We start from the raw sequence: 13,680 nt of genomic DNA on the forward strand, positions 1-13,680 counted from the left end.
CCGGCTCCCGGGAGACGCGCGGACCCCGGGGCCCCCCTGAAGGCGCCGGCAGCCTCCCCGGGGCCGCCCTCGGAGACCTCGCCCGCCCGGCAGCGCGATTGTGCAAGCGCGGGGCTGCAGCCGCGGCCGCCACTGCCGGCTCCTGCCCGCCGGGTCAGGGCGGGGAGGCGCGCCGGGCGCACACCCGGTGAACTCCGGGCGGAGTCGGCCGCGCTCCCGCCCGGGGAGCAGCGTACCCGCCACCCGAGGCCCGGGCGCCCTCGCTCACCTCGCTGACTCCATCCTATTTCCACCCCCAGCCCTGCCCTCCGCCCCCCCCCACCCCCCCGGGTCCCGCGTCCCTCCGGGCCAGGCCAGCCGGGGCCCACTGCGCCCTACCCAGCCTGCTGATTGGCCACCCGGGGCCTGCCCCGTGTCCATAAATACGTGGTCCCTGGGCATGGAGCATGGAGAGGGACAGGAGGACAGCGCGGCGCCGCGCAGCATCCCTCTGCCCTCATTGACACCTCCACTCCGCGGCTCCGGACCTGGAAGGCAGCCTCGCAGCCCCACAGGCGGACCCACACCCCTTCCTTTCCCCTTCCAAGAGACACCCGGCCCCCGGAGGCACTCCTCCAGCGGGTCCCCGCGCCCTGAGGCCGCCGCGCCGGGCAGCGCCGAGCATCCTTGCCGCGGTCCTCTCTGCTCCCCTTTCCTCCGCCGCCCCCTGCGTCACGCCTGCTGGCCCTCTTCGCCCTTCTCCCCCAGAATCGTCACCCCCCCCCCCCGATCCCGCTCGCGCCTCTTTAACAAAGTCGTGCTTCCCGGTCCCCGCGCGTTCCCACGCGCCAGGTGTCCCCCGCTGCCATGAGCTCCCCCATCGGCAAGAGCCGCTCCCTTGCCGCCGTCCTCCAACAGCTGCGCCACCTGGGGCAGCCCCCCAGAGCCGTGACGTCTGCGGCGTGCGCGCCCCCTCGGCCGCGGGAGGTCCCCCTCTGCCCGGTGATGGAAGGCGGCGAGGCGCAGGACGCGGCCGCCCTGCCGGGTCCCACCAACTGGCCGCTGCTGGGCAGCCTGCCGGAGATTCTCTGGAAAGGGGGGCTCAAGAAACAGCACGACACGCTGGTAAATGCCTCGTCGGGCCCCAATTCCCTCTCCCCTCTCTGCCCCGCGCCCCAAACCCTCCCCGAGACCCGCGGCCGGGGCGCACAGGGCGCTCCGGCGTCGCGGCAGCGGCGGGGGCCCCGGGAGGAAGGAGGCGGGAGGAGGGAGACGCGCTCCTGGGACTGCTCTGGGGTGGGGGACGCGCGCTGACCCGGCCCTGGCCTCCGCTGCAGGCCGAGTACCACCGGAAATACGGCAAGATTTTCCGCATGAAGTTGGGTTCCTTCGACTCGGTGCACCTGGGCTCGCCGTGCCTGCTGGAAGCGCTGTACCGCACGGAGAGCGCGTACCCCCAGCGGCTGGAGATCAAGCCCTGGAAAGCCTATCGGGACTACCGCCGGGAGGGCTACGGGCTGCTGATCCTGTGAGTCCGGGCGGCGGCTGGAAGCTGGGAGGGGGTTCTCCGCAGGGTCCCCTTCCTACGCAGCGGGGCACGAAAGCCCCCACCAGGCGCAGTCTCCAACTCCTGCCTGCATCAGAACGGGTTGCACACAACTGTCCTGCGCGCCCAACACCTGCGTCGTCTCTGGCAACTGGGCAGGGCCATGCCTTTCCGTCCAAGAAAGCCCAAAAGGGTTCTACAAATAGCGGGGTTCAGACTTTGGGGCCAGACGAGGTCGTGAAGTCAGCGTGCCAGGCCAACCTATTCTATACAAAATTATCCCTTACAGTTCTCTGTATTCCCCTTCTCTGAGCTCAAACGCCAGAAATTGACTTCTTTGGCTTTTGACAGTTACCTTTTTTTTTTTTTTTTCTGGAGGGGAATGGGGGGTTATGACCCAGATCTAGTCAGAAAGGTGAGGTTCAGGGGCGTCAGGGTTGCATTGTAGGTAAGTAAAGGCCATAATGTGGTGAGATTCCTCTGCTTTTAATGGTTAGCATTTAACAGGTTAGCGCGTTTGGGTTTGTTTTTTTTTTTTTTTAATCCCTAATAGTTGTATTTTGGAGGATAATATATTTACTGGAATTAAAAGCCATAGTTATGCGTGGTGCATCAGAGGCTGTGCCGTCTGCTCTGGGATGAGGGAAGAAGGTGGATGATAAGCATGAGAGAGAGGGAGAGAGTATCCCAAGCAGACTCCACACCGCCAGCATGGAGCCTGATGCCGGGCTCAAACTCACAAACCATGAGATCATGACCTGAGCTGAAGTCGAGAGTGGGTCGCTTAAGCGACTGAGCCACCCAGGAATGTGACTTTCAACCCGAGTCAGTGACTAAGAGAAACCAACGTTGTTCTCAAACAGATCTGGGTTGCTGGCGAAGGGAATGTTCAGGTATCTACTCTTACTGCTGAGAATTGAGGTACCTGGCCTCCCAAATCAACCCCCGCAAGGGCACCTCAAAAGGCCCGAGCCCATATTATCTGGACTTCACCTTTCTGGTGTAATCATTCGTGGAGAGGAGAGGTGCTTTTTCACCCCGTTGTGAAACCAGCCCCCAGTGTTCCAATGTGTATATTCTCTGGATAGTTCTTAGCAGGAGTCTCAGTGCTCATTTGATTATTTAGTTCACACAATTCCAGCACTGGAGGTGTCTTTGCTGCTCCCTTCTTTTCTTTGCAATTTGCTCTACGTATAATTTTGCTTCTCTCCCAGGGAAGGAGAAGACTGGCAGAGAGTTCGGAGTGCCTTCCAGAAGAAACTAATGAAACCAGTGGAAATTATGAAGCTGGACAACAAAATCAATGAGGTTTGCAGGCTGGGGGCACCTTCCCTGGGCCTCCTGGGGAGGGAGAGATGTCTATGGAACTTTAAGTCATAGCTACAAAGTACAGGCGGTTTGGATGGTTCAGGGGTCTCCCTTTACTCCTCGCTGTCTACTTCCTTCTCCGCCAAAACCTTACTCCTCCTTCCTTCACTCTTTTGCAAAGTAACATCTCAGTGAGGGAACGATTACCAGCAGAGACTCTGGTATTCCGGTCTTGGATTTGAACCTCAGCCCTCCACCCTCTGGCCCTGTAAACTGACTATACCCTTAACTTCCCTAAGCTTCACTCTCCCACTCTATAAACTGGGCCTCGCAGGATTAAATGAGATAATGCTTATAAAATTCCTAGGTCATGCCATTTAAGCTGGGTTTTGCAGGATGAGTAGGAGTCTTCAAGCCAGAGCAAGTGTAGAAAGGCATTCAGGCAGAAAGAATAGCTTGCTGAAAATAGTCAGATGACATTATGTGTTCAGGAAATAGTACGTTCGGTGCAGCAGAGATGAGGCTGTCTGTGCAATGATGCTGGACAGAGGGCAGCTCTTAACAATGTTTTTGTACCGTGATAAGGCATTTAGACATTGTCCTTTAGTTAACAAGGGCCAAAGAGGGAGGGATTTAAGCATACAGTAATCTCTTTACTCCTGTTCACTTTGGGTGTTTATTTGGAACTGAACTTGGACCCAGAAAGGATCATATAGGTGCAAGAGTGCCAACCCAGGAGGTTTCAGGGACCAGGCAATGAATATAAATGTATAAGGAAGGCCCAGCAGGGATTTTTGCAAACAGGATAGGGCATGCCCTTTCTAGGAGGGACAGCTGCCCCATTCCAGCAAATGACTGTCACATGGGGATGCGGACCTAGTGGCTCCAGATTTTATCATTATTATTATTTTTTGGCTAAGTGGTGAAAATTCCATATGTTGATGAGAAATTTCTGGATTTTGGGGGGGAAACAAATGCAAAGTACTTTTTAATGCACTAAGTGGACAAATTCACAATGCCCGTGGGTGGGCTTGGTACTCACACATACCTTGTTCCAGGCCCCAGCATGGCCGCTTTGTAGCCACGTGTCCAAGGGCGAGTGCCTTAGCCTCACTGGAAGCCCATTCTCTTGTCTGTTTCCGCGGGAAATGGAAGGAAGATCGTATTTCCTACCTCACAGAGTTGTGGGGATCCGCTAACATAGCACGCTTCAGGCACTGCTTGGTACTATACAAGCCTTGTAAAATGTGAGGCTTTAGTCATCAAAAACCCTGATTTGGGGGGTGCCTGGGTGGCTCAGTCTGTTAAGTGTCCAGCTTGGGCTCAGGTCATGATCTCACGGTTCGGGAGTGCAAGCCCCACATGGAGCTCTCTGTTGTCAGTGCAGAGCTTGCTTTGGATCCTCTGTTCCCCCCTCTCTCTCTCTCTGCCCCTCCCCTTCTTGTTCTCTCTCTCTCTCTCTCTCTCTCTCTCTCTCTCTCTCTCTTTCTCATAAATAAATAAACACTTAAAACAAATCCTGATTTTGGCCACTGGCATCTAGAGCTCTTACATAACATGTCCCAGGTCACAGAGCTATTTAGCAAAGGAGCTGTGTCTAGAATTTGCAGATTTTTCTGGTCCCAAGTTCAAAATGCTTAACACGACGCCAGCTAGTAAGGAGATATTTGCTGGCCCAGGTATGGAGGCAGCAAACCTCATAGGGCTTGGGGTGTTGTGACAACTTGGTTGATTCCCCATTCCGATTAGAAGAAATGTTTTCCTTTTCTTAAATTTAGATCAAGAGCTGAAACCTAAGATTTTGGGTGGTTGCGGGAAAAGCTGAGAAAATAACCCAGGACGAGGTTGTTAGCGCAGGAGGTGAGCCCCCGCAGGAGAATATGTAATTAGTGTTGCTTCATAATGAATAACGTTATAAGCAGTGAATATACAAGGTAACAAACCCCGAAGTCAGCGTACTGAGCTTTTAACCTTTTGTTTTCCTTTAATGACTGAAATGTGTCTTTTGTGGTTTCTTTCCTTTAAGGTCTTGGCTGATTTTATGGGTAGAATAGATGAGCTCTGTGATGAGAGAGGCCGCATTGAAGGCTTATACAGCGAACTGAACAAATGGTCATTTGAAAGTAAGTTTGTCAGGGTACCTGGGTGGCCCAGGCGGCTAGGCGGCTGACTCTTAATCTCCACTTAGTTCTTGATCTCAGGGTTGTGAGTTCAAGCCCCGAGTTGGGCTCTGCACTGGGCGCCAAGCCTACTTAAAAAACGAAAGTAAGTTGCCTTTGCCGACTTGTTCATTTGATTTTCCGAGGGATTTTGAGGCTAAAACGTGGCTCTGAGGATAGTTCCTCTATAACCACGTACTGTTGCTGACAAAGAAGGGCCACCTGCACAGTCTTTTGTGCTCTCGGGCACTTAAGTTATGCTTTGCACTATAGGTTGTTCATACAGTCATTCAACAAATATTTATTGAACACCTGCTATGTGCCGGGCACCGTGCTCGGTCCTAGAGATAGAGCAGCGAACAAAACAGGCGATGACCGGGCTCCCGTGGAGCTTAGGGTTTGGTAGGGGTGACAACCAACAAGTAAACACACTTTATTATATACTTTGCCAAGAGGTAAGGGTAAAGTATGCGATAAAGAACGGTAGTGCCTAGAGGAGGCAAGTCTGCTTTGGTTAAGGCGACAGTCGAGGTGACACCTAAAAGAACAAGCCACAGGGCATCTGTGGGAAGATTATTGCAGACTGTGGAGACAGGCAGGGCACATCCCCCTGCGGAGGAAGCATGGGCAATGCGTCCGAGGCTCTGAGTGGGTGGGTGGGTGGGGGAAGGGAAGGAGGAGCTGAGGAGAACCAAGCCAGGGGCCGGAGGTCTCAGCCAGAACTCGGGCTTTCAGTTCAAGTCTGATGGTGAGCCATGGAGCATTCCAAACAGAAGCTGGGGATGATCCCTTTCTTCAGGGAACCCTCAGGGAATAGCAAGCAGGGCTCTGCCTGGCCCAGGAAGCTGCCCAGGGGCGAGAGGCAAGGAAACACTTCTTATAGAGTGGGCAGGCACCTGACCGAGGAAGTTCAAGGCTGTGGGAGAATCCGAAGGGCTGCATCAGCTGAGGTTGGTCATGGCCCTGGTGCCGTATCAGCTAAGTCCTGGAAGATGAGTAGGAATTCACCAAGTGAAGGTGAATGAAGGAGCAAAGAAAGAACAGGAAGGAGTTCAGAATGATGGGAGCGTGTCCCGCAAGGGAGGGGCACTGCGAGGGCAGAGGATGGGAGGAAGGCAGCAGCCGACCCCTGTGAACCAGGGATGGGAATTCGGTTTTGAGCACGGGGGCACCTGGAAGTGATGTTCTACGAAGCATTTTTAGCAGAGGGTGGCTTGGGCTGTTGTGCTGGAAGGATCGCTCTGGATGCTACTGTGAGGGATCGGAGAGGGCACCCCGGGAGGGAGGCTTTTGTCATGACCTGTCTTCCCCATCAGCTCAGCCTCACTTTAAATTTTTTTGTTTACATTTATTTATTTTTGAGAAACAGAGTGAGACAAAGTGTGAGTGGGGGAGGGGCAGAGAGAGAAGGAGACACAGAGTCCGAAGCAGGCTCCGGGCTCTGAGCCGTCCGCACAAAGACCGACGTGGGGCTCGAACCCACGAACCGTGAGATCATGACCTGAGCCGAAGTCGGATGCTCAACCGACTGAGCCACCCAGGCGCCCCTCAGCCTCACTTTAAAGCTGCAGCCCACCCGACTATGTTAGCACATTAGAAAACACCATGCAAAGAAGAAACCCGCAGAAGGTGTTAAGGGGAAGAGGACAGGAAAAAGTGAAGGGATGATTACAGAGGAGGAAAGGGAGTGTATATTTTGGAAACTGTCCACTGGAAATACCCAAATGAAGGAGTATCAAATGCATGTCTTTGCAAGTCAAAGAAGATGTGACCATGGTGGTTTAAGAATTATTGTCTAGCGTTATGAGAAGTCTCGAGGAAGGCAGTCCACGGCCGGCACACAACTGATGTCACTGGGGACCCTTTCTATCTTTTTGCTCATCCATCCTTTTTTTTTTTTTAATTTTTTTTTTTTTAATTTATTTTTGAGACAGAGAGAGACAGAGGGTGAGCAGGGGAGGGGCAGAGAGAGAGGGAAACACAGAATCGGAAGCCGGCTCCAGGCTCCGAGCCGTCAGCCCAGAGCCCGACGCAGGGCTCGAACCCATGAACCGTGAGATCATGACCTGAGCCGAAGTTGGACGCTCAACCGACGGAGCCACCCAGGCGCCCCTTGTTCATCCATCCTTATTGGCTTGTTGCAAAATGGCTACTGCCTCTCCTGGTCTCCCCTCTGCCTTCTAGGCAAAAAGAGGAAGGAAAGAGGGAAGAGTTAAGCCAAGCGCACTTGCTCCTTTTATCAAGAAAGTGAAAGTATTTCCTTTAAGCCTCCCTGGCCACGCCCGTTGGCTTCTCAGGCTGCTACCGGAAGCCTGGGAAGTCAGGGCACGTGATTGACACCAGGGTCTTAGATCAATCCAGATTGTTACCCGAGGACTGATATGTTGACACCCTAAATAAAATCGGGGTTCTCTTAGGAAAGAAACGGGGGAGAATGAGTACGGGTAGGCCGTGAACAATGACTGCTATGCATGCTATCCGGGACAAACTCTGACAAAAGCCAGACATTGAAGGACAGATTCATTCGTGTATAAAAATGGTTACGTTTTCACTGCGGCATTTCTGACCAGGAGGTTCTGCAGGGGTTGGGTCATGGGGCGTGGAGACAGCTTCTGGAAAGTGGGAAAAGTATCGTCATGCCCCTTTCTCCCAGACCTTCTACCTTTCCTCTGTTCTTTGAAAAGACCTCACTTGCACAAAAGACGGAATCGTGCCTTCAGTAGCCAGCTACTTGGAGACCCCAGTATTGCTGCGATTGTGTGACTGTTGGTTGTTTTTAAATAACAGGCATCTGCCTTGTGCTCTATGAGAAGAGATTTGGACTCCTTCAGGAGAATGCAGGAGATGAAGCTTTGAACTTCATCACGGCCATCAAAACAGTAAGCATCGCCTTGAGGAGCACAATTTTCCTGATTTGCAGAATTTCACAAACGCGTCGTGTTTCCCCAGGAGTAGCACACACACGTTATTTTGTCACAATAGTCAAGTGTTAATTTCAAGGTGTTATGTGTTTTCATGGATGGATGGGCATGGATGGTCATGAACCAGGAAGCATGCTACATCATGGTTTAGGCAAGTTTAAGTAGGTGTTTCAGTTGAAGGTCAGTGGGTGGGAGTCCTATTTCAAAAAGAGTCTGACCTTTTTCAGATGTAAAATTTTTGAATCCTTAGGTCACAGGGGGATATAGAGATACTGTGAAGCTGGTACAGAAATGGGTGAAGTTTGGAAATCATTGGAAATTGAAGTCAATAAGAAAGTGATGGTTTTCCTTTTTCCTTCTTGTGTAAAATATTTAGGTCATAGAATCAATTTTTTTTAATGTTTATTTATTTTCGAGAGGGGGGCACATCCAATGGCAAATCGTCCCAAAGATTGTTTTCAATGTGCTATGGGGCCCAGGGGAGGGTTCCACCCCCAGAGTTGGTGGGAGAGGCCTGGGGGGTGGAGTGGGGGGAGTGGGGCCTTTGAGTTCCTGCCTTTCTGGAAGCACGGGGTGTGGGGGTTGGAGAACGCTCCTCTTCCGGTGAGGCGGTTGTCTTGGAGACAAGGGGAATCCAGAATGAAAAGGCGTTGCATTCCCCACAGATGATGAGCATGTTTGGGAGGATGATGGTGACCCCAGTTGAGCTGCACAGGAGCCTCAATACCAAGGTCTGGCAGGCCCATACGCAGGCCTGGGACACCATCTTCCGATCAGGTAATGGGGCCACACACACCGGGGATCCCTGTCTCTGGAGCCTCTGCCAGAAGGTCTGGAATGATCCCGATGGAATTTGCTCCTCCTGATTCTTATGGGCTTTGCAGTCACGAGTTTAGAATCTTCCCGGTGTGGACAAATTCTAAGGAAAAGGCACATGGCAGCTTTCTGCAGTTTCTGGGAACTCGAAGCAGTTAAAAACAAGAGCTTTGGAGTCAGATACGTGGATTCAAACCCAGCTCTGCCACTGGTGTAGTGGGTTGACCACATGTGCTCTCTCTCTTTCCTCCTCAGTAGTCTTGTGTCTCAAATGGGCTAATAGTAACAATGCCTACCTCACTGCAACCGTTTCTAGGTCTAAGGTAGATACGGTCAAAACCTGGCTTCTCACAATACCCAGTGGGTCCGAGCTGTTTCTGCTACATTATGAGGGGAATATTGATGCTGAATATTGTCCAATGAGTATCTCTGTGCTTACCAATATGTACCAGTAGGAGGTCCCGTATCCTATCATACCATGCTGTGTATTCTATACACACACATAAACATATCCTCATTGAATCGTCACCAAAACCCCTATAAGGTAGGTCCTCCTACTAGCCCTGAGTGACAGAACTGAGACATAAAGAACTAACTTTCTGGCCAGGGTGTGAAGCCAGAGAGAAGGGCTCCCACAGCCCAGACTCTAACTGCTGCACCGCTTATGGCCCTTGTTACTGTTGCCAACCTCACCATTATTATTATTCTGGTGGTGGCTGGCACGGTAGACTGAAGGGAGAGAGACGCGTGCCTAGAATGTTCTTTACAAACGTTAGAAGTTTCTACTACTGTCGTCAGCATGCACGGACACGGCAGTGTGTGTGTGTGTGTGTGTGTGTGTGTGTGTGTGTGTGTGTGTGTTTGATTACACTGGGGACGGTTCTCTCCTCCTCTATGGCCCAGATTTGGGAGCTCAAGTCCCACTACCTGCATTCGTGACCAAACTGGCTAGACGCCTGGATCTGGGTACGAGTTCTGATTCCGAGAGTGGACCTGAGTCCCACCTCTATCTCACGATGGTCTCTTCCACACTCTAAGCTTTTACACTCAAACTGTGACCTGTAGGCCACCGGTGGTAGCAGCACCTGGGAGCTTGTTAGAAATGCAGATTTCCAGGCCTGCCCCAGACCCCCTGATCCCAAATCTGCATTGTAAGAAGATGCCCAGGTGATTCTTGGGTATCTTAAGGTTTGACCCGCCCTGCTCACGCGGTCATCGATCAATTCTTGGCGACTTAACGATGAGGCAACATTAGCTCATTGGACACATTGTCAGTGTCCCTGCAAAGGCCCTGTAAGGTGTCATGGCGGGGATTTCGGCTGGGGTTCCCTCACGCTCGATCCTAATCTTCACCTCACTTCCCTTCCCTCTTCTCTTCTCCAATAGTCAAATCTTGCATCGACAGCCGGTTGGAGCACTATTCTGAGCAGCCCAGCAAGGATTTCCTTTGTGATATTTATCTCCACAATCAGCTTTCCAGGAAAGAACTGTATGCAGCTGTCACAGAGCTCCAACTGGCTGCAGTAGAAACGGTAGGGGCTTGATTTTCCTTTGGTGAATGGTCCAGAAAATCTTCTCATGATGCATTTTATTTATTTATTTTTTTAACGTTTTATTTATTTTTGAGACAGAGAGAGACAGAGCATGAATGGGGGAGGGTCAGAGAGAGAGGGAGACACAGAATCTGAAGCAGGCTCCAGGCTCTGAGCCATCAGCCTAGAGCCTGACGTGGGGCTCGAACTCACGGACCGTGAGATTGTGACCTGAGCTGAAGTCGGACGCTTAACCGATTGAGCCACCCAGGCGCCCCAATCGTGATGCATCTTAAAGAGGCATTCAACTCTCTTATTCCACAAGGATTAACTGAGCACTAGTCTAGCAAAAGGGTGCGAGAGACCCAGTGCACAGCCTTGGTCCTTTAACTTGTGACGGGAGGTGAATTCATGTGCTCTATAGCGGAGAAAATCCGTGCGCCCTGTGACAAATACATACACTCTCTGGGAATTCAGAAGCAGTAAAATTCCACACCATAGAAAGATAGGTCATCTAGGTTTTTCTTTTTCTTATTCTTTGATAATCTAGATTTTTTAAAAAACTGAACGTATTCTTGAAGGTTGCGAATGTTACCCCAAAGTGCCTGATTGTGGTTGTTACTCTAAAAATATTGCAATGCTCTCTACCAGTCCAATATTTTTTCTTTTTATAAAGTTCATGTATTTATTTGGAGGGAGGGGAGCAGAAACAGTGGGACAGAAGATCCCAAGCGCCCTCCAGGCTATCAGCGCAGAGCCCGACATGAGGGTCGAACTCATGAACCTGAGCTGAGATCATGTCCTGAGCCGAAACCAAGGGCGAGACACTTAACCGACTGAGCCACCCAGACACCCCGACTTTTTCTGATTTAAAGCTTAAAAGGAGTGAGTCAGGGGAAACTTGATTTCACCTTGCATGAAACAGCTAATTTTAAATGCCCAAATTCTGTCCCCATGTGCTTGATAGCCGTGGGAGTACCAAGCCAGACTCCAAATGCACATACTGTCCGGGTGGGTTTGATTATCCTTGATCCGTTTTTTTGAGCTCTCACTGGTGGGATGCATGTTAATATTCCTCGTGACCCAACGTTTCATGCACCTGTAATCTCTAAGAAGAATGGGTCCTGCTTCATTTCTTTTCCGTATTTCCCGTTTCTTTAGTGTCTCTTGTCCACAGAAAACGTAGGGGTTTCTACCTCAGGAGGAACAGCAAAGTTGTAATTTCTCCTCATGCCCCAGAAGGCTTTGAAAGGGGGAAATTCATTTCAGCTCACTTTCATACTGAGTCACTTACCCTAAGAGGATCCTTGGAGGGGTAGAAGTAAAGCCTCACCCTTTATCTTTTGTGTTCAACTGGAATGTGAGCTCCAAGGGCAATGACTTGGTTTTGGACCCGCTGTATTCCCAGGATGTAGAACAGCACTTTGCATATAGTAGGTGCTCAACAAATACTTGGTGAATCAATGAAAAGACGCAGAAACCAAGTGCCCGCTCTGGGCCAGGTGCTGTTCTAGGTGCTTGAAGGAACACCATGAACCAGAGACAAAGGTCTTGGCCTTCGTGGAACTTAACCACTAGCAGGGAAGACCAACCAGACACACGTAAAGAAATAAATAAATATGATCATATCAAATAGTGGTAGGAGATACGGAGGAAACCATCAGAGTAAGGGGATAGAAGGGGAGGGCAGGGTACCCTCTCTGGGGAAGTGATACGGGAGCTAACGGAAATGGTGACAGGGAGCCAGCCATGGGAGGATCTGGGGGAAGAGTCCTCCCGGTAGAGGAAATAGCATGTGCAAAGGGTCTGGAGCAGCAAAAGCATTGGAGCTGGAGACCTAGCAAATGTGGTCAAGTTGACATTGCAGAAGTCCAGGGGCCGTGTTAGCCAGCAGCCTTAGTAAACCATTCAGATTTTATGACACCTGTGATGGAAACATCTCAGGGCGTTATAAACAGGGGAGTAGCCTGATGGAATTTATGTCTTGAAAAGAGGGCTCGGGCTGGTGGGGTGGAAGGTGCACTCAGCGTAGGAAGAGTGGAAGCAGGGAAACGAGCTACGCGATGGATCTCCTCCACGGAGGTCAGGCCGGGATACTTAGGGCCTGTGAGGTCTCCCAGGGCCCTCCCCCCTCGATTCAGCCCCTGCAGTTACCCAAAAAGGCCCCGGCTGTCTTGCAAGGCTTTGGCGAAAGCTACAATCATTTGTCTTCTGGAAACTCTATTTGGTACTTGCGGTAAGGGACCCGCTGATATGGTTAAATGTTTCTTTTTTAGTCCTGGCAATTCTGGAAGTCACTTTTGGAAAATCAGAGAAATTTGAAAGTGTATCTAATTTGGTGGCTACGCCCTCTTCCTGTTTTGTAAATTGGACTCTTGTAATAATGCCCGCCAGGGTTTGTTTGCATCTGAGGCCACCGGTCTTCCCATGAAGAAGGTTTGCCTTGGAGGCATCTTCTTCCCAAAATAGTAAATACCATTGGCTCCGAATCGTCTCGCACTTTGCTCATTTGCACATGCAATTGGCAGAAGATCTTCGTGTCCGCAATGACCATTTTTACAGGAATATTTGGCTTATGTTAAGTAAGAAAATAAAAATAAAATAAGGCCCTAAAAACAAATACATATGACTACCGGTGGTGAATATCATGAAGCTGAAAGCTATGCTGGCTATTTCTGCCCGTATTTTTTCTCTTCTTGTTGCCTTTGGAAAGGAAGTAAAACACTCCACTTAAGGGACCATGAGCCTGTGTCAGAAACTGTGGCTGGTTCCTTGAAATACTCAACGTGATGCTAGAATTTCTTATTTTGCTATTGGCCCCCTCCTGCAAGGGTTCTGTGCATGTGGCTGAAACTCTGGGTGTCACAGATTCAATTCCAGAAATGCATTTTTTCGTGTGCATTTGCACTGTAAAATTAAAAAGAAAAAAAGACTCATTAGCAAAGCTGCTAGGATCCCCATCCCTCTCTCGCCACTGAAGTTTTCTCTCCATTTTCTATTTTAAAAATGTTTAATTAAATGTTTTCCTTATTTTGACATAATCATAGATTCACATGCAGTTCTTTTTTTAAAGTAATATTTGTTTTATTGGGGGGGGGCAGAATGCAAGTGGGGGAGGGGCAGAGAGAGGGGGACAGAGGATCTGAGGTAGGCTGTGTGCTGACAGGCTCACAGCAGTGAGCCCTATGCGGGGCTCAAACTCATGAACCCATGAGATCATGACCTGAGCTGAAGTCGGATGCTCAACCAACTGAGCCACCCAGGCACCCCTCACATGCAGTTCTAAGAAAAAATAGAGAGGAGTCCCTTGGACCCTTCACTGACTGACTTTCCCCCAGTGGTAACATCTTACAACAATAAAACCTTATCGCAACCCGGAAATTGATGTGGAGACAGTCCTACCAGCCTGCTTTCCTTTC

At 50.7% G+C, this 13,680-nt stretch overlaps 1 protein-coding gene across 2 annotated transcripts in view; it reads left to right on the forward strand.

Annotated features, from left to right (window-relative positions):
* The first annotated feature begins 434 nt into the window (after nt 1–434).
* The window catches only part of CYP24A1 (cytochrome P450 family 24 subfamily A member 1), a 20,157-nt gene continuing 6,911 nt past the window's right edge, over nt 435–13,680 (forward strand). The window contains exons 1-7 of one of the 2 annotated variants that reach the window (XM_019458109.2): nt 435–1,104; nt 1,317–1,507; nt 2,740–2,833; nt 4,860–4,956; nt 7,780–7,871; nt 8,522–8,690; nt 10,116–10,261. In XM_019458109.2, coding sequence (XP_019313654.1) covers nt 847–1,104; nt 1,317–1,507; nt 2,740–2,833; nt 4,860–4,956; nt 7,780–7,871; nt 8,522–8,690; nt 10,116–10,261 — 1,047 coding nt within the window. In that variant the 5' untranslated portion in view covers nt 435–846. The remainder of the gene's footprint in view (nt 1,105–1,316; nt 1,508–2,739; nt 2,834–4,859; nt 4,957–7,779; nt 7,872–8,521; nt 8,691–10,115; nt 10,262–13,680) is intronic. The other variant, XM_019458111.2, reaches the window with a different exon arrangement.

The sequence above is a fragment of the Panthera pardus genome, unplaced genomic scaffold (assembly GCF_024362965.1).
Source record: "Panthera pardus isolate Hobbes unplaced genomic scaffold, ASM2436296v1 HiC_scaffold_25, whole genome shotgun sequence".
In the NCBI taxonomy this organism is placed as follows: Eukaryota; Metazoa; Chordata; class Mammalia; order Carnivora; family Felidae; genus Panthera; species Panthera pardus.